Source organism: Ranitomeya variabilis, chromosome 1 (genome assembly GCF_051348905.1).
Source record: "Ranitomeya variabilis isolate aRanVar5 chromosome 1, aRanVar5.hap1, whole genome shotgun sequence".
NCBI lineage: Eukaryota > Metazoa > Chordata > Amphibia > Anura > Dendrobatidae > Ranitomeya > Ranitomeya variabilis.
The window spans coordinates 108,361,808-108,382,587 of NC_135232.1; the positions used below are offsets into that span (position 1 = coordinate 108,361,808).

Sequence of the window (20,780 nt, forward strand, 5' to 3'; positions counted from 1 at the left end):
TTAATGTCCCTGTGTTGCTACTGGTAATGTTTGTGTTAGCAGTTTGGATGTTGTGGCGTTCTTCTGTATGTAGTGCCGCTACCGATGCCAAGCCGCCAAAAGCCTGACATCATGCCCTGGTGGGGACTTCAAAGAAAGGCTCCTCGCCAGCTCTGCCAACAGCACAGCACTGGCATTCATCTCCCTTGTCAGCTGGACCCTTCTGCGCAGAACGGACTTGAATTTTAATACAATCTGGGTCCAGCTAAAAACAAGTCTCTGCAAGTATCCTTTCCTCTACAACCTAGGACTAGTGGTCATGGCCACCTCAGCCACTTATGGGCCGGTCGTACTGAGCAGTTTACTGTATCCCTGCTGTAGACCATCAGTCTGAGGAGCGAGGTCTGACCTCAGATACAGCTGCTAACAGCCGCACATCCCGGCCCCAGCAGGTGCTGCATCGTCTTGGCCGATATTGCCCTGCTCTGGTCAGTGTGTTTTGAGCTGTAATTAGCGATCATGCTCCGATAAGGTGTTCTCCAAGCATCTTGGGAAATGCTTGAATATGTCTGTGTCCCCGCAGCTGCATGTTTTGTGACTGTTCGGCAGTCCCTGCTTGTGTTGCGGCTGTCTAACAGCCTCGAATCATGCAGCTGCGGGGACGCTAACATATTCGAGCACGCCCAAGATGCTCAGGTAACACCTTATACAAGCCCGATCGCTCATCACTACCTGTAATGTGTAATTTTTGTGGCTTGGCAGCTGACGAGTGCTACCTGTGGTCATTGAGGACTTTTTATTCATAGCCCCCTATTCAGGTGTCTTTGAACTGTATTGATCGGTATACCTTTTTCTTTACTGTATAGAAATAATGAAGGTTGCAAACTTGCAGATATTGAAGGGGTTGTCCACTGCTCTGACATCCCCTTTTCAATGCATGTTTCCCCTCCTATAACATTTTTATTCGCCTCTGATGCTGTCACCGTTCCCAATGGCGGCTATCCCAGGGATCACGCAACCTCTGCCGCTAATCAGTGCTGCCTTCACTCTCCCCGGCTTCAGACGAATTGCATCCATCTGGAGGAAGTGAAACAGCTGTTCTCATGTATGTGATTCATCCTAAGGCAGTGAGAGTGAAGCCAGCACTGATTATGTCACGCAATCCCTGAGGCCAGTGTCATGTGATCACTGGGGGAGTCAGTGCTGATACTGCTGGAATGGCATCAGAGGGGAGTATAGGTGTGTATTTTACAAGGGGGAACATGGGAATTGAGAAGGGGTTTGTGTCTTTTTTGTTTTTTTTTCTTTTTTTTCCCCTCTGTGGGTTTATTAAAGAACTTTCCCCTTCGCTGTGTAACTGTTGGCTACCTTGTTCTCGGTCAGATTATCATTCCTTTTCATCAGTATTGACTGGCCATCTAATGTGTATGTGGGGGGCCTCCTGATTCTTCCCCACAGATGACTGTTTAATTTTTGTTTTCTGATCCTTATATCCGTGACTTACTGCGCTCTCCCCATCGAGAACACCTGAAGAATTGGCCGAGCATTCCCTCAGGGACTTGGGAGACAGCTGTCAGCTGAATAAGTGTTCGGTTTACAGTTATCCAAGTTGTAGGAGAGCCTTAAAGAGTTATTCCTGAGAAAACAGCTAGCCCTTATCCATTGGCTAGGAGGTGGATTTTACTTTCCCCAGCGATCAGAAAGCTGAGACTGTCTTGAATGACGTTGAAGCAGCCATGCACTGTATCCGAGCCAGAAATTGTTTGAGACTTCTGTAAATGGCCAAGTATATGTCTCTGCTGTCGCACGCAGTCCCATAGACAATGAATGGAGCAGAGGTTGATCATGTGCACCTCCACTTCATTCAAGACAGGGCCAAACGCCAGCAAGTTAATCCCCACCTTGTGGATTGCGGATAACAGCTTGATTTTTTTTTTTGAGAATTAAAAAAAACAAACACAAAAACCCAAAAATCCGTCCCTATGATCACTGTTCTGCCTCCCGTACCTCCTGTGCTGGTAGCCTCCGGACATGGTGACATACTTGTGTGTGAATTATAGCACACATAATTACACGTGTAGTTCGGGTGTTACTTACGTGGCCACAGTCGCACATTTCTGTCCAGTGGTTTTTTAATGAACCCTACCGGAAAGATTTCTATTGTGCGTAGACATCAGCCCTAACGCTCGTCTGCAGGAGGATGGATCTGTTTAGCAGTAGAGCTGATTAATGGTGGGATTGGTGCCTTATTTCTTCATATTTTGTTTTTTCAGCCCCATGAATTTGATGAATGCCGTTTTGACATCAGTGTTAATGACAGCGTGTGGTACCTGCGCGCCCAGGACCCGGAGCACCGGCAGAGCTGGATCGATGCCATTGAGCAGCACAAGGTAAGCCTGCACATAATACATGTTACAAGCTGGAGGTCTCCTTCCCGTCTGCCGGAGTGGCCGGTGGGTGCAGATCACAGGATCAATAGTTTGATTTGTTTCTATCTAGTGATGAGCGAATGTGCTGGGATAAGGTGTCATGCTCGGGTGCTAACGCTGTGTCCTTCGGCGTGCTCGGAGAATACGTCCCCGTGTCTGCACGTCTCATGGCTGTTTGACAGCTGCAGCACATGTATGGATTACCTGTTTGTTAGGCAGTCCCTGCATGTGTTGCAGCCGTCAAACAGCTGCGGGGACACCCGGTTATCACCCGAGCAGAGCACCGTATCCTAGCACATTCACTCATTATTATTTCTAACTAATAGATGATAAAAGGATTTTATTTCTTCTGCTTTTGGAATCGGTCAGCGCAAGAATTAATGCAGTTTGATTCACCGGGCCCGGTCCATCAGTCACTTTAGAGATCTGTGGGCGCTGGACGGGAGCCCTGAGAACCACCTCCTGCCACCCGGCAGCTGCAGCTCTTCTTTGTATTAGCTGGCCTGGTGACACGTGCATCTTTCTATATTGATGCGGTTACATCAGGCTGGCAGATCAAAAGAGGAGCCATGGATTCCTGGAGATAGGAGGTGGTCCTCAAGGCTCCGGTCCAGCAACCACAGATCACGAAGCCCATGGACCAGGGCCTGTAAATCGATTTGCCTCAACTCGAACCAGTCTCCAAACTGAAAGACGAGCCACCATTTATACAGATTACTATTGGCTTCTCTCGGGCTCGAGGGGGGACCTGCAATCTTATGGTTGTTCTAAACTAAGCTGCAATATTATCTGAACACTCTAAACATGAATTGTGTAATTGATGAAAGCCAGATCCCAATGTGCTGAATTAGTGGCATTCTCAGTCTTGTGGTTTTTTGTAGAAATTAGGACTTTTTTTGATAAATTTTGACTCATTTGAGAAGTTGCACAGCAGAAGCTGAGTAAAGCTGGCCATTGGCATGAGCAGTGAGGGGGCTGACCGCCGTAAGGTTGTCCAGTGCTGCCACGAAAAAAGCAAAATATCTGATCCAGAAGGGGGTAAAGGGATTCTTGCCATAGCATTTAACAGAGCTACATGTTATGAGCACGGCGGATTAAAGTTCCAACAGGTTGAGTTGGTCAATGATTGTTAAATATGTTATATCGCTGCTTTGTTCAAGATACGGCGCCACACTTGTTCGTGGGCGTGTGTGGTATTGCAGCGCTGTCACGCTCCATTGAATGGTGCTGCTGAGCTTCAATACTGAAGGTGGACCTTGAACAAAGTGGCATGGTGTCAGATAGAAAACAACCGTGCTTTTTCATCGGTGTTTAAATGTTTGATAGCTGGGAAGACACCACTGACCTAAGAATGGAGGTACCAAACTCGCCTGTGTGAGTGGAGCGCTGGCGTGTATGCTGGACCACTGTTCCATTCACTTCTATGGGACTGACAGAAGAGCAATCTGTCTGCCCTGTATACCTGAAAGGAGCTGGACACACGACTACCCTCAATCCATTCACTTCTATGGGACTGACATAGTGGCGATCTATGTCTGCCCTGTATACCTGAAAGGTGGTGAAAACACATGACTATCCTCAATCCATTCACTTCTAAGGGACTGAGAGAATGTGCAAACTCTTTGTAATAGTCAGTAATCAGGAGAAGCGGCTGTAAATGGCCACTAGTATAGTTCTCATGTGTTGTCTGATGACGGGACTCCATAAAGTAATTTACCATGTAACCCCCGGTGTGGTGTAGATCCCATAGGGCAGAGCTGGGTGACGGCTCCGCTATACCGGGCCCATTGTTCTGTGTTTTCTAGGCTTATCGGTACAATGGCTGTGAAGGCATGAGGCGGTGGAAGGCTTGACCTGCGGCCTATAGGACTGGGATAATGTTTTTGTCAAGTATTGTACTCGATGGCGTATTAACACTTCAGAAGATACATAGGATTTAATGTGTTAATGATGGATGAAAGGAGGCGCCGCGGGTTTCTGCCTCCGCAGTGAATGGTCACGTAGTGATACAAGATGTTGGACACAACAATCCCTGATTTTTTATTTTTTTTTCTCTTCCGCCCTCTTGGAAACAACATGAGATCCTTGTGGACTTTGCTTTCAGACTGATTTCTATTCATGAGCTTCGTGTAAACTTGTGTCTAAAAAGAGCAGTCTTGGCTCCCGTCCCAAGGCTCTGCAGACTGGATGAGCAGGATAGTCTGGTGGGGATTAGATAGGAGAAGCCTGCGTTACCAGGAGTCCGGGACACCGCCGATCCATAGCAGCAGGCGGCCTTGTGGGCGAACCGTCCCAGACAGCGTCCTTGTTACCCACTGTGACAAGGACAGTGCGGAGAAAAGATGGATTTCTGAGTTTTATTACCATCCAGGCATTGCAGATTTGTCTTGTTATATTTAATGGGGTTGAGAAAGCTTTCTTCTATAAGCTGTGGGTATTAAAAAAAGCAAAGTACTACTCACCGTCCCCAGGTCCAGCTCTGAGACTCTGCTACTGCCAGTCTCTGCAACACTGACATCACATCAACAGCGCTGCAGCCAGTCATTGAGCTCTGCGTGCCTCTGCCTGTGTAGACCACATGAGCCACTGAGGTCACCGATTGGCTGCAGACAAAACAGCAGAGACTGAGGCAGCGGTGGAGACACTGCATTGGTCCCAGGGAGGGTAAGTAATGTTTATGGTTTAGTGGGCTTTTTTTCATTACATTTAAAATAAAGATTTTATTTATGATGATTATATTTATTATTTTTACTTTATTTATGTATAGCAGAAGGTTTTTTTAAAGGGGCAACCCCTTTAAGCTTTGATGTCCTTGGCTTGTTGGCCTGTAGTGCAGGACGTTCAGACCTTGCCGCTTTGAGGACTGGCGAGTATTTTACAAAATGGCCTGTTCAGTTTTCCACATTCCAGATCCTACACAACTCCTTTTATTCACTGCTTGTTCTGAACTATTGGTAGTGACAAAATGTTCAATTGGTGGAGAAAGGTTGAACTTGATGGACCTCAGTCTTTTTTCAACCTATGCTACTTGATATATTTCTGATGGGCCATAAAGGACTCTGGTAAAAAAAAATGTCTAGGGTCACTACTTTAATAGTATATAAATCGGGGGAATCATGTTCCTGAAAGCAATAACATTTGTATCCCAAATTGCGAATGTGGTCAGTTGTCAATAACAGGTCACAAAACTACTATACCATGACAAGTGTCAAAGTGTGGCCATAAATATATAGTCAAAAACGGAGTTGGACCTAAAAAGTGACAATATAACAATCTAAACCATGAAGGATTGATTCTAACCGATGTAGGTCTAAGTAGGACACTAGACAGACAGCCCCAACGCACGTTTCGCGTGGGCTTCCTCAAGGGGCCGTTCTGATAAGCTGTAGTGGCTTTCCCATCAGGCCATATAAACGAGGCAGTGTGGGACCCCCTCACTATACTGGAGAGCTGCTAACAATCACTACGCCCTTCATGTATTATATAAATGCCTATTTAATATCCGCCCTATAATGCATTTACCCCACAGCGGCCACTACCAGGACAATGGCAAATTCTCTTCCGAGACCTCGTCTTTCACCCCTACCCACCAAGGCCAAATTATATTTTGACACTTAGTCTTTCAGCCTAGTCTTATATGCAAATTGCCTCTTCAGAGACGAAGAGGACTTAAACTGTATAGCGCCACGTGTTGGAAGTAGCGATCCTACAAGTCACAATCAACCCTTGCACGGCGAATAAGCCTCCTTACCTTGACAAGCCAGCTGGTATGTCACTCTCCACAAGGAGAAACCTTACCCCTTAGACTCCAGTCTATAGCCTCTCCTCTAGCCAAATCAGTTCTCATGCTTCGCACTGACGAGGGCCAACAGCCCGAAACACCGTGTCTGCGAATTGAGATACTGATTTGGCTTTCATCCTAAGTCATATTGCACGACTCGTTAAAGGGTTGATTGTGACTTGTAGGATCGCTACTTCCAACAGGTGGCACTATACAGTTTAAGTCCTCTTCGTCTCTGAAGAGGCAATTTGCATATTATATTTCCCAGAGGAGCATTGCACGGCTAATAAGCCTCCTTACCTTGACAAGCCAGAGCTGGTATGTCACTCTCCATAAGGAGAAACGTTACCCCTTAGACCCCAGCCTAGTCTTACAAAGGCTTGTAGTTTTGAAGGACACCATGCACTTAACCATGCAATCTACTGAACAACGGCCAGAAATTCCAGGTGTGGTGAAATGATTAAAAATGCACATTTCCACCATAGTTTTTTATTTTTTTTAGATTTATTATTTATTTTATTTTTTTTTTCTTAAGGGTATGTGCTCACAGCCTCATTTTTCCTATAGGAAAACGCCAAAGCTAGTTTGGTCTTCCAAGCAGAAGAACGGACCAGCCACTTCCATTAGCCGTTTTGCATCTTTTAAAGCCTGAAGTGGTTGAAAGAAATTGTAAAATACGAAGCATACGCACGGCAAGCCGTTTTGACGTTGTTCTGCATGTGTTTGTTGTTTTTGATGGGTTATTTTTTTTAGTACATTTTCAGGCAGGTTTCAGGTGGGATCTGCCTGAAAAAGACGTCGTATAATCTTACACTACCGGTTTGATCTGGAAACATGGTTTTGTCAGGTCTGTGCAATTCAACAACTATTTTTACATTTCATTTTTAATTCTTTCAGGGGCGTTAAATTTATTTTTCTACCAAAAAACGAACATTTTTTTTCCCCGTCAGTGGATCTGTTATGGAGCAGAGCTATGTGCATGAGGCCTAAAGCTGCAGACGGGAGAGGAGCGCACTGCAGAGACGCCATAGACGCGGTGCAGAACGGGCGGCGTGCCTTAGGCCCAGCACTGTGTCCTCTCCCTGCTGCTCGGCTCCTCTCTGTGGCAGTAAGTCATTATGTCTCGCCATGTCCTTACTTGGTCTCTTTTCTAAACAAACACATGAGAATTATTGATCTGTAATCTCCGATGTCATCCTGCACCATACACAGCGGAGACATCAGTAATGGAGTAAATGCTTTCTAAAATGTCAGCAATCGATACCCTACAGATCTGCAGCTTGTGACGGCCCCGAGTCGCCAGCTATACACACACACTCTAGTGTTACACAGCACCGCTGTGGTCTCCTGCCGTGTCAGCGGGTGGGGTACACAGAGGAGGCTGAAGTCTTGCAGGACATCACCACGTCGTTCCATGGGAGACGTTTCCTTTCCCGATGGACAAAGTCCTTGTTTGGATGCACATTGACCTTCGTATGTCAGATACCACTATTACACGATGGAACAGATTTACTGTCTAATTTTTAGACAATCTGAATTAAGTCTTAAAGGGATTATCCATTATTGCATTTTTTTTTTATTTCAAAAGGCAAGGACTATGATAAAACAACGATTGGAGACACTCTCCTCCTCTCCCCACCAGGGTTTCAGTGAATTCTGCTTCGGTGCTGCACTCCACAAGCCATGACAGTGCTGCCTGGATGTCACCGGACCACGGCAGCAGTTAGATGACTACAATAGGGCATCATAAGTCACCTGACCACTTCAGCCAATCGCAGGCCTCAGCGGTCATGTGACATCTAGACCTCACAATTTTCTTCTGGAGCCTGCATCATCCACCGGGGTGGCCAGCGCTGGATCCATGGGTGTGACAAGAGGCGACTATTTCTGTTTGTTACTTTATTAGTTTGTCTTAATAAAAAAAAATTATGCTGGACTGTCCCTTTAAAATGTGATCGAAGGCAGTTAATTGATGTAGCGATGTAGTTAATTGTATGTGATTGTGGTCCCATTCCTGCTTTTCCCATAATTCCCGGGTGCCATTGTAGAAATCTGGACATGTCCGGGAAGTATTTTGTAGACAATAATTTTGGGGGAAAATTTATGAAAACAATGTTATTTTATCATGTCAGATGGCAAACAATTACATTTCATAGAAAAAAAAAAGATTTTTATGAATAAATTACTTTTCAAAAATGAAAGAAGAAATAGAGGCTCGTGCCTTTGTAATGAATTGGGCACCTGTTACACCAGCGCTGGGAGATCAGGGCCTCACGTTACACCCGTTTCCCCTGATCACATGGAGACTTGTTGGCTGCTTTTCATACAGCCATGTATTATTTCATACAGCTATAAATCCCAGTGGGCGATCAAACATGGATGAACCTGGAATAATATGTGCGGGGCAGAGGCAGCGCGCACGGCAGGGTCATGTCTCCGACCCAAGGAGGCTGCAGCGGGAACCAGAAGATTGCAGGGACACTTCTGGATTGTGCCCTGAGTATTGATGTAACATTACTCTAGCCTTCCTAATCTGTGTAATCTGCTACAGAAACTAAGCGTAATCCCTGCCAGCCGCTTGCCTGTTACAGGTATACACATTTACCAGGATGACCCCAATTTGTAACGTCCGAGACCCAGAAGGAGATCTGTGCATTGTACCCTAGACTGCTTCTCCTGTATCTACTTGTGACACGTCTGTTATACCCAGTATCTGTGTGTCCCATAATATAGCCATTCTGGAGCATGTTATCATTCCTCTCGCCTTCCTCCTGGCACTGTGTGGCCATTTTTCCCCATAGGTAGTTTATATTGTTGTCTGCATTGTGGCGTGAAAAGTGGGCGATATCAGCTCTGTAGGGCTCTTATTAAATTACAGAACCCTTTTAAGTTTTGGGCTTTTGGAGTTCAGCTACTCCAGGATTATGTGACCGCAGAATAAGGCTATGTTCACCTTGTGTTTTACCCCACGTCGAGGCTTTATCAGGAGTCTGTCTGGCCTCTGTTCGGGCAGTGGATGAAGCGTGGTAGACCGTGCCTTTGCTGTGCACATAACCCACGTCCGAGCGCTGGATGTGACGTCCCCTACAGCTGGCACTAATGCTGCTGCGTAGTTTTGGGTGAGCACCAATCTGTAGGTGTGTGATCCTGGCACCCGCTCCACTATGTCCATGAACCGGCCACAATGGTGTTCAGGGGGAGTCCTGGCCTTTATTTTCCTTCTCCATGTTGTAGCTGTAGGATTTCCCCTTGCGATGAGTTGACAACATTCCTGTTTTACTAGTCAGATCTTTCCTCCGTCCATTGTTGTTGGATTCTATTCCGGCTCTGACTAATGCAGTGTGTGTGTAATCTGGAAAGGGTGGAAAGTGAAGAGTTTGCTCCCCGCAGCCGGGCAAGGCCATGATTTCCTGCAGATCCAGGGTTTACCGTCCTATGACTCACGGACCATGTGCCTCTGAGTCTCGGAGGACACGTGCTGCTGCGTCTGTAGAAATGACACATGCTTAGCATAGGGTCCGGTCATAGGGCACTTACTGGGGCCATAACGGGTCCTGGCGATGACGGTGCCCGCACAGGTAGATACATGGCACAAGATGCCCGCCTGCTCCTTTGAAGTATACATCAGGAGCTATATACAGTGTGTGTGTGTGTGTGTGTGTGTGTGTGTATATATCTATATCTGTATCCATATCCTGAATGTGATGTGATCGGGTCCTAAAGCACAGGTACCATCTCCAACCACCCATGTATGTGGCCCACTGTTAGACCATCAAATGCTGAGCTTCGCGCCTCTGAGCTGTCTATGTAAAGCACGGCGTGCGAGATCCCAGGAGCGAGGAGTCGGGTACAGACATTAGGAGCCTCTGGTTTTCTGAGCCGCTTGTTCCTGTGAGGACCCTCTGGCATTAGTATCCGGACGACACTTATTAGCCGTCTCCAGCTCGTGCGTCATCCTCCCATCTGACTGCGCTGCTTAATCGGCTTTCGTCCTGAATGTCTGATCCTGACTGACTTCCATCTCCAAGACAGACACTATAATACTCAAGTGCTAAGACCAGCCTGCGAGCAGAGGAGCCGTGGCGTATAGTACATATGTCACAGGATAATCCAGAAATTCCCCCACTTGTTACCATATACAGGGCTGTGTGACGGCTGCACACCCAGATACTGGAAATGCTTAATAAGGGGGTTATCCTGGTTCTTAAAAAATTATAGCTGATCCTCTTGATTGGCCATTCCTATTAATCTGTCCGCTCCTCACTCCCGTCAATCAGCTGTTTTAAAGTAATACCGTACATCATGAAGGAATTAGGATTTTATATTTAGATTAATTTTTTTTCCTTATCTGTATTGCAAAGCAAAAGGCAGAAATGGTTCAGTTTTCACAATTGTGAATCATGTGTTGAGATTGTGATTTTTTTAACGAGAAAATAGTGTATAGCTGCGTCTCTTGTATTCACCCGGGAACAGAAACTAGTCCTCGATTTGTACCGATCCCGTGCAATGGTCTTTAGCAGATTCACGGAATACTTTTTATTTGGGGACAAGCACTTATTAAGCAGTGCCATATGTAAAATCCTGCTGACAGGTTCCCTTTAAAGGGATCACTGTGTAAGAGAAATGCCGCATTAATCCTTCATGGTGCCCCCTGACCTAGCTGTACACTATGCAACTTCACAACTTCCATTCATGCTGTCCACTGCTTTTGTAGTGTAATATAGCAGCCAAATGTCGCTTTACAAAATGGGATTTTTTTTTTTTTTTAGGGCAGGCAACACATTTGTGTATGTTTTAGAATTTCCAGTCCATTTAAGATAACGGTGACCCTGTATGAGTCTGTATGAGCTAATATGGATGTCACTGTGGGGGTCTTCCCTTCACGACCTACCCACCCCTGTGTGGCAGAGTTGTGCTGGTGTATTCATTGATTACAATGGAGGCTATAACTTACCTTCAGTGATACTGATAATGATTACACAGCTCTTCTATATAATACTGCTCTAGAAAATAAAATAAAAATGCATTCAGCATTTGTTACATAGTTTGAAATATACCCAGGTCCATAAAGTTCAACTAAATTATACATTTTGTCACTAAATGACCCACAATGTTGTGTACTGAGGAAATGGTCCAGCCCTTTGCAATGGTCGGCATTGCAGTGTCTGACTGCTCTAACTGTAAAGAATCCTTTCCTATTTAGCTGCCGGAGTCGCCTTTCTTCCACCCTTAATGAGTGCCCCCCTGGTCCTTAGTATGGTCCTTGGAAGGAATAAAGGTACCTTCACACTGAGCGACTTTACAACGAGAACGACAGCGATCCGTGACGTTGCAGCGTCCTGGATAGCGATCTCGTTGTGTTTGACACGCAGCAGCGATCTGGATCCTGCCGTGAGATCGTTGGTCGGAGCTAGAAGTCCAGAACTTTATTTGGTCGTCAGATCGGTGCGTATCGTTGTTTGACAGCAGAAGCAACGATGCCAGCAATGTTTTACAATGGTAACCAGGGTAAACATCGGGTTACTAAGCGCAGGGCCGCGCTTAGTAACCCGATATTTACCCTGGTTACCATTGTAAAAGTAAAAAAAAAACCGTACATACTCGCCTTCTGATGTCTGTCGCGTCCACAGGGTTAAACTGCTTTCGGCAGGAGCGCTGCTAAATGCACGCGCTCTGGCCAAGGGCTTCCTGCACTGACTGCCAGTGCCGGCCGTAAAGCAGCACAGCGGTGACACATTCAGTGCAGGCAAGCCGCCGGCGGGGGACGTGACAGACATCAGAAGGTGAGTATGTAGTGTTTTTTTTTTTTACTTTTACAATGGTGACCAGGGTAAATATCGGGTTACTAAGCGCGGCCCTGCACTTAGTAACCCGATGTTTACCCTGGTTACCCGGGTGCTGCAGGGGGACTTGGCATCGTTGAAGACAGTTTCAACGATGCCGAAGTCGTTCCCCTGATCGTTGGTCGCTGGAGAGAGAGGTCTGTGTGACAGCTCCCCAGCGACCTAAACAGCGACGCTGCAGCGATCGGCTCGTTGTCTATATCGCTGCAGCGTCGCTGAGTGTGATGGTACCTTAGGCATGGACTAGTCCTTTGTACTGACCACACATATATTTATACATGTAAATGAGATCCCCTCTAAGGCATCTTTTTTTCTATGCTACATAAGCTCAACCTTTCCAACCTTTCCTCATGAGACCTTCCATCCCTTGTAATAATCCAGTTGTCGCCTTTGATCTGACTCTTATCTTCTGAAAATCCTTTTTACAGAGGGGATCCCATATTCTAGATGTGGCCTCACCAGGGATTTATAATGTCTCTAAAGCGCTATGGAATTCGTGGCGCTATATAAGTGTGTAAAATTGTGCTGGGATCGCTGGATTTTATCTCTTTCTATACACCCTAAAATCTTGTTTGCTTTTGCGGCTGCTGCTCAGCTTACTTGTAACCAGAATAGCCAAGTCCTTCTCCTGTCCTGTAGTCCCAAGTATGGTCCCATTTAATGTATATGTAGCTGTAGGATTACTCTGTGCTAGGTGCATTGCCCATCAGACATTTTCTCCAGATTGTTTTGTAATATTGTACGGTCAGTCTGATTTTAATATCCTACGTAGTATGTTGTCATTTTTTGTATACATGGTAGATATTTCGGGATGGATAACAGGACTGGAGTAGGAAACAAAACAAAATGAAATCTATTTTACTCCTAAACACCCAAAGTAAAGTGAAAACCGTAACGTACAGCCTGGCCTTGTCAGTGTGCTGTGCCCATGATACATCCGAGATTCCCTCCATTTCTGCTTGCCGTGTCCATATATTTCTCTGAAGTCCCCAACAATAAAGATCCTAATTGGGACCTTCATCCTCTTGCGTTACGTGTCTTTTTAACTTTTATAGTAATGATTGGTGGTAAATCTGTCAAACCAACATAGAAAGTGCGATAAGTAACCCGCAGGGGTCTGTGTTGTGCTGATCACATATTTGCTAAAGGTTTTCCCCTTTGATTTATATGGTCGCTGTCATTTTATCAAACTTTGCCCAAATCAAAGTACAAGGAAATATATGAAACTTTGTAATGCATCTTATCAGAGAAATCCGCTTCTTTCTCCACTTATGAGCCACTACTTCTCCTGCCTCCTAAACTCACTATCCACTCTCTAAAAAACTGTCTTAAATCTGTCAAGTTACACAGCCTATTGAACTGCATGGAGAGGGGAAGGGAGAAGTAAGGTTCCGTCAGTGGAGTGGGAGACAGGGCAGGTCCTGCTGCAGCTTCATGCAACAGATTTGACTCACTCCAGAGTGGGATTCACAGTTACACAGCGCAGTACTGATGTATAATGTCTTCCATGCTGCTACAGACAGAGAGCAGGATCCCTTTTGTCTGTATGTGCAGTGTATAGAAGACATTATACACACACCTACCTACCTACCAGTCTAGGTAAGATGTGTGGATCAGGGTGCTCGGCCCAGAGGGGGCAACCATGACCTCTAATGCAAAGAAAATCTATGTATCAGGCCGGCCCTTGCCACCATAGCAGCTAGATGACACCCTCTGGGTGAGACCAGGTCAGATAGAGCCAGCAGATTAGAAAACTGGTGAAAATGTAGGCTACCTGCCATATAATGGGCCTAGTGCTGCTTCTCATGTGAATGTGCAGCGTCGTCTTTGGGGGAGGACGTCATTGGATCTGATCGCTGCTGAGCTCGAAGTCCTGTCTTTGGACGTGTCGGTGATTTTTCTCGTGGTAGCATGTCATTGCTATGTGATGTCTTTTTGTGCAGCTTGCGTGCAGTGATCATGGAAATGTTCCGATCTGTGATGACCTGGCGGCCACAACAAGCCCAAGCCTTTCTCTTACTTGTTTGTAGTAAATGCTTTTAAGGCTCCGCTTCCATTTTCTTTTTGGGTGAGATGGAAACAAGAAGGGCCCGTTGTGTTCTAGGTGAAGTGTGTGTATGTCTATTATCCGCTCATTATATTAATGCGGCGCTGGTATTGTCTGATGTGTTACCTTTGGGCTTTGACCGATAGTAACCTCCACTGTAGCTCTGCTGGCTTTATCACCAGCGCCATCTAGTGTTGGACTGTGTGCACTGCGGCTCGTTTTATTTTTTTTATCTTGGGAGTCATACATTAATAATGTGACGGTAATTGATTCTCCATGCTGCTCCATATAAACCATCCTGCCTGCTCTACTGGTCATCCCAGCTGTCAAAACATAGACCGGAGCCGCATCCTCATGGTTCTTGTGGGGTGGTTCATCATTTATTGAAAAAAAAATTTTGCGGTCCTATTCATTAGGATATTTGCGTTTGGTGGTCTCTTTGCATTTTTAGCACTTCTCACTGGATTTTCTGCAGCCCCCATACACAATACATTGTATAATCTATCAAAAAATGACAGTCTCTTCCTCCACCTATGGTTGGAATTTTAACCCGTGTTTGCCTAGGCTGTATATATATATATGTGTGTTACATGAAACCAGTGTAATAGATCTTCCATGTGTCCTTACAAATTCCATGTGAACAGGGTACGGCTATGGGTGTAGACGGACATGGGAATGTGTGGTCTGGGCCCGCTCCCTTGCTGACCAGGCTGCTCCTCCACATCTGTTATTCCTGGGTGTGCGCTAGTCGCCGACTGCCAAGAACAGCACAGATGCCGGAGCATATTGCTTACAGTAGCATGCCGTATGTCGCCGACTGTGCCGGGGCATCTCCAGCCATAAATGCATACATTAGACAGCCGATGTCTAGGAGAAATAATGTCCTCTGCTACTTCTGCGTGACATACAGCCCCTTAATAAAACTATGGTGGACAAGCGCATAAATAGCCATTCCATAATATACAAGAACTACAGGGATTAGAGGTCAGATCAATGAAATGTATCAGAATACATTTTACAACAGAATGACCTTTTATTTGATGTTATGGGGGTCCCCTACCCTTGTCTTGTTGCTATCTCCTAGCCTGGCACATTAGTGCTGGGCACAGCAGGCAGCCGTCCGTATGAAAAAGAAAGACACATCTATTCCGAGAATTTCCTAGTCTATGACAAATCGGATCCCATACTCATCTGTGTAGCATCTGATTTTTCTGGATACATTATTAACCTAAGAAACTGTATTTGATCTTGTACCTTTATTTTTTAATGTTGATAAATAATAATCTTTATTTTTATATAGCGCTAACATATTCCGCAGCGCTTTACAGTTTGCACATATATTATCATCGCTGTCCCCATTGTGGCTTACAATCTAAATTCCCTGTCAGTATGTCTTTGGAGTGTGGGAGGAAACCGGAGAACCCGGAGGAAACCCACGCAAACACGGGGAGAACATACAAACTCCTTGCAGATGTTGTCCTTAGTGACATTTGAACCCAGGACCCCAGCGCTGCAATACTAACCACTGAGCCACCGTGCTGCCCATGTTGATGTATAATAATGGATGTGACGCAGACGTAGAAATCTGACACACAGATGATAAAATGGATGAAAATAGCCCATTGATGAAACTGCCGATTTTTCATGCTCTCGTCTGGCCTCTGCCTGCGTGCAGGTCCCATTGCTCCCTCTTCCTTGCTTTCCTCCAATATGCGCTTAAGTGACAGAAGACAGGTGAGAAGAACGGCCATTTTCCATCATTGTTTCATTCCAGTTCTGCTCACTTTCACATCAGGAGGTGAACGGCACAGAGGCCATCATGTCTGTAGATACCGGTTGGGACGCGTGTGATTGGCAGATATCGTCCACCTGTCCCAGGCACATATCTGCACATATGGCATCACGGTGGCAGGTAGTCTTCTAATACAGAACTGAGCGGAGCTGGAATAATCCTGTAAGCATTAATCTAATTGTATACATTTTTCTCCATTTGGACCTTAGAAAGGGAGCCCGATTCCTGGTAATCTCCCCCGTCCTGGCAGGTATCTGTAGACATTGGTTATTAGGAGGCGAGCAGTGCCAATGTAGCCGAGCTGGAATCGCTCTAACCGCCCTTCTCTCAGCCCTTTATCAATGGGTGACACATCCGTGGCTGGTTGCAGACTTGTGTGTGGAGAACACTCTGACGCCGTGTGCTCTCCATGCAGCGGCTTCTGGCTGTTTTACACAGTCGGCATACTGAGCCGCTCCCAGCAGCTTCACCCTGGTACAACAGTGGCATCTGAAGAACTAGTCTGGTCCCTATGGCCCAATGTCTTCTCTTTTTTTTATTGGTTGGTTATATGGCTTGTATGATTTGTTCCTCTACAATGAGGCTCCCGACCACCTTTTTAGAGCTGAATGTGGGTCTGACGGGGAGAGGTTGATGACCATGGTGGTGTAATTTGCTTGCACCTCAGATTTTGCTGCTTTTGCTCTTTTGCCCATATAGCAACTATGTGAGATCCTGGATTGCCATGTGCCTTTTGTAGCTGTCAGTCTTTTTTAATCCTTATTTTTTAGGGTTTTGTTTGTTTCCTGCTTGAATTTTTTTTTAATATGTTACATTTTTTTTAGAAAATTCTCCGAACCATGAAAACAAATAGATTTTTGAATTGTACATGGTGAGGTGATAGCTGAGTATCAATTTGCTTCCTTACATCTGTTACAAAGTAATGAAGGGGATGCAGCCGCCAGTGGGGTGCTGTGAGATGGACCCCTTCAATCTGATATTGAAGGTATATGCCTAAGAATTAAAGGGAATCTGTCAGCAGGTTTTTGCTAAGTTATCTGAAGACCGCATGAGGTTGGGGTTAAAACACAGATTTTGGCAATGCCTCTCTCATCAAGCTCCTTGATTTGTGACACAGCAGCATGCTAGTCTGATACGCCTCCTCCTGTGATAGGCAGCTCACTGTCTACATACAGATGTACATGCAACCACAACCCACATACGGGTAAAAGCAAGGTGAGACAACAGACAGGAGATATATAAAAAAACGCCTTTATTGATTACAATTGGCAAAAAAACGTATATTAAAATACATATATATATAAAAAAAGTACACAGATGGACCGAAATAATATTTCCTTATACAAAAAATATATAAAAGATATATGGAAAATTATGGCTGACCTCACCCGTAATGCCTGTAAGATAGAAGGTGTGACTCCCACCCACTAAAAAAGCCTTATGCGTATATATAAAACCGATGTAAAAGAAGGGTTAACACAACATAAAAAAAGAGATGTATATAAGCACCACTATTTTAATAGTGCTTCTTAGTGAATAATAAGCCACATGGACCAAAATTGTAAAGTACGAGGCAAAATACCTAAAATCAATATATCGTGCACATACTAGTGTATATTCAATATTACAAACTCACGTGCAATATATAAAAAATATATATTCAAAGTATAAAATCCATGTGCAAAGCAACCAAGAAAAGGTGAAGAAATAAACAAAAAAATATCCTCATGCAAAAAGTGCAACAGTGCAATATTGCCACTGAGTGAGAACAAGTTGCACGGTGTATTGCTCAACTGCTTATATTATGTGATAAAGTGTATTAAGAACTATTATTGACCCAATGTTGGGCCAAAAGCAATACCAAGAGGTCACTATGGATCGCATAAAGCAAAAACCATGCTGCCGCGGTCCATACACTCAGTGATAGCAGGAGGGGGAGCTCACTATACCTCAAATACTGGCTCAAATCAGCGAGGTCAGCCCGGTCCTCATGTGAACGCGCCCCGACGCGCGTTTCGGATAGTGATCCTTCGTCAGAAGGATCACTATCCGAAATGCGCGTCGGGGCGCGTTCACATGAGGACCGGGCTGACCTCGCTGATTTGAGCCAGTATTTGAGGTATAGTGAGCTCCCCCTCCTGCTATCACTGAGTGTATGGACCGCGGCGGCATGGTTTTTGCTTTATGCGATCCATAGTGACCTCTTGGTATTGCTTTTGGCCCAACATTGGGTCAATAATAGTTCTTAATACACTTTATCACATAATATAAGCAGTTGAGCAATACACCGTGCAACTTGTTCTCACTCAGTGGCAATATTGCACTGTTGCACTTTTTGCATGAGGATATTTTTTTGTTTATTTCTTCACCTTTTCTTGGTTGCTTTGCACATGGATTTTATACTTTGAATATATATTTTTTATATATTGCACGTGAGTTTGTAATATTGAATATACACTAGTATGTGCACGATATATTGATTTTAGGTATTTTGCCTCGTACTTTACAATTTTGGTCCATGTGGCTTATTATTCACTAAGAAGCACTATTAAAATAGTGGTGCTTATATACATCTCTTTTTTTATGTTGTGTTAACCCTTCTTTTACATCGGTTTTATATATACGCATAAGGCTTTTTTAGTGGGTGGGAGTCACACCTTCTATCTTACAGGCATTACGGGTGAGGTCAGCCATAATTTTCCATATATCTTTTATATATTTTTTGTATAAGGAAATATTATTTCGGTCCATCTGTGTACTTTTTTTATATATATATGTATTTTAATATACGTTTTTTTGCCAATTGTAATCAATAAAGGCGTTTTTTTATATATCTCCTGTCTGTTGTCTCACCTTGCTTTTACCCGTATGTGGGTTGTGGTTGCATGTACTCGGTAACTAGTGGGTATTCCACTAATTTTCCACAGCGCACTGGTGATCTTTATGATAAAACATATGGTTGATATAGATCTTTATTATATTTATTGTATATGTTAATGAACACCACTGTGCTCTGTGGATTTGCTTAAAACTACATACAGATGTGGGCGGGGGCAGCTTTCTCAGCTCTGCTTCATGTTAAAGCTGAAAACTCTTGATTGTGTCTCGGCTGCACCCAGTAAACTAAATGATACATCATTGGATTAAGGGTCTCTTGGCCTACATCTGGCTGCTTTCAGATGGGATGTCAAAAACCTGCTGACAGATTCCCTTTAAAACTTCAGGAAACCTGTGTATTAAAGTAACATTGCAGCCCGATCCTGCTTATCGGCATGGCCCAACTAATGGCGCTTTGCAGTGGGACTGGAGAGGAGGCTGCATTTTTGCATATTCTAGGGATATACCTTAAATGAAGAGATGAGTAGATCTATTCGCACTGCCCTAGTCTGGCGTCCAGTGTGATACGTCGTAGCCGCCCGGTGTCCTCCACACCTCTTGTGCTTCCTAGACCCAATAGTGTAACAGGAGGCCTTGTCACCAGACCTCACATGATGCCATGACCTCTCGGGGTCTGGTAAGCTCTGGAGATGTCTGGTGCAGGAGTTAAGGCCGGCTGCCCCGGAGGACCAGTCCGGACTAGCACCGGAGCAGGACCACCTGAATCGCTCCCTTCTATTGAATATCCAAACTGCTTTTATCTAGTGAAACAGCTTTGAGACTTCCACCCAAAATTCATTTGCTAGTGGGTCTTAATGGGTGGTCTTTTCCAAAAAGTGGTCTTCTGGAGAAGTTTTACTTTGTGTATGTATTTTATTTTCTTTGCGCTCGCCTTAGAGATTACGATTTGAAATGCTGTTCCCATTGCTGACACGGCGCTAACTTATTCTGCGGCGATGTATGGGGCTTGTCATCAGTCGCATCCATAAATAGAATCATCGATGGATTGACGTCCCCAGGATGCAGCCGGAGAAAATGCAGTTACAGTTCAAGAGGATTTCCCATGAGCCTCTTCAGTCATTAGTGTGATTAACCCTTTCTGCCTGCATGCTTCCCTGGTGTCCTCAGGCTGCATACTGGTGATCCCGGACCGCCTGCCTTGGCGAGCATCAGCAGGGGTTGGGTGGGGCTTACGTGCTTCATCTCCTCTTCTATCTGGGAGCACTACTGGGAAAAGGAAGCCATAACATGGAACCTGCTCGGACGCCCAAAGTGCTGGAGAAGGTGACGCAGTGCAGCAGGGTTTAGACCGGTAACCAGAATTGCAGGACTGACTTTCTGCACGCTGCCGCTGTTCTGAACGTTGGTGACTGCTGGGGACGCTCAAGCAATAGTTGTGCCCTCTAGTTGCCTCTTGGCACTGACAGGGTTACGGTGGTAGGCACCTTAGACCGGCATTGCTCTGCATGTTGGCATTTTCTATCGAGTTTTTTTCTCCTGAGAATAACGGAGCTCGGCTTACCAGGCTCTGTGCTGTCGTACATGTGATTTTTGCTTTTTACTCGTTAATGTCATTCAGCTATTGTGCTGTCTTGTATCCGATTGTGTTATGTCTTCCGGGGGCCTAAGTGTCACATATGGCAATTTCTGGATGGACTGAAGGTTGAGGGTTGGTGGTCCTCTTTGCTGGAGGTGATTTCTTGTTGGTTGTTTCTTAGCAATGTTACTTTTTATTAGACACTGACACAAATCGCACATACTGGCTAATTGTAGTCAATGTATTACTAAGTCAATACTGTACCTAATGCAGGAAAAGTGGTTATAGAAAGATTGCGGCAAGTGTCACATCTCTCCGCAGTGGGTCTAATGTGGAACCCAGGCATCCACTCCATCACTACTGGTCACTAGATACTGATGGCCCCTAGCGCCTTCACCCCATGAGACATTTTGTGACTCTGGGTTAAATTTTGCAGGATTGTAAAGGATGCAATGTTAGTTCTCAACACGAGTGGTGATTGACATGCTGACTGTA

The 20,780-nt window shown here is 45.0% G+C and overlaps 1 protein-coding gene across 2 annotated transcripts in view; it reads left to right on the forward strand.

Annotated features, from left to right (window-relative positions):
- The window catches only part of CERT1 (ceramide transporter 1), a 64,540-nt gene that overhangs the window by 25,562 nt on the left and 18,198 nt on the right, over window positions 1-20,780 (forward strand). For both annotated transcript variants that reach the window (XM_077287405.1, XM_077287413.1), the window contains exon 3: window positions 2,253-2,369. In XM_077287405.1, coding sequence (XP_077143520.1) covers window positions 2,253-2,369 — 117 coding nt within the window. The remainder of the gene's footprint in view (window positions 1-2,252; window positions 2,370-20,780) is intronic.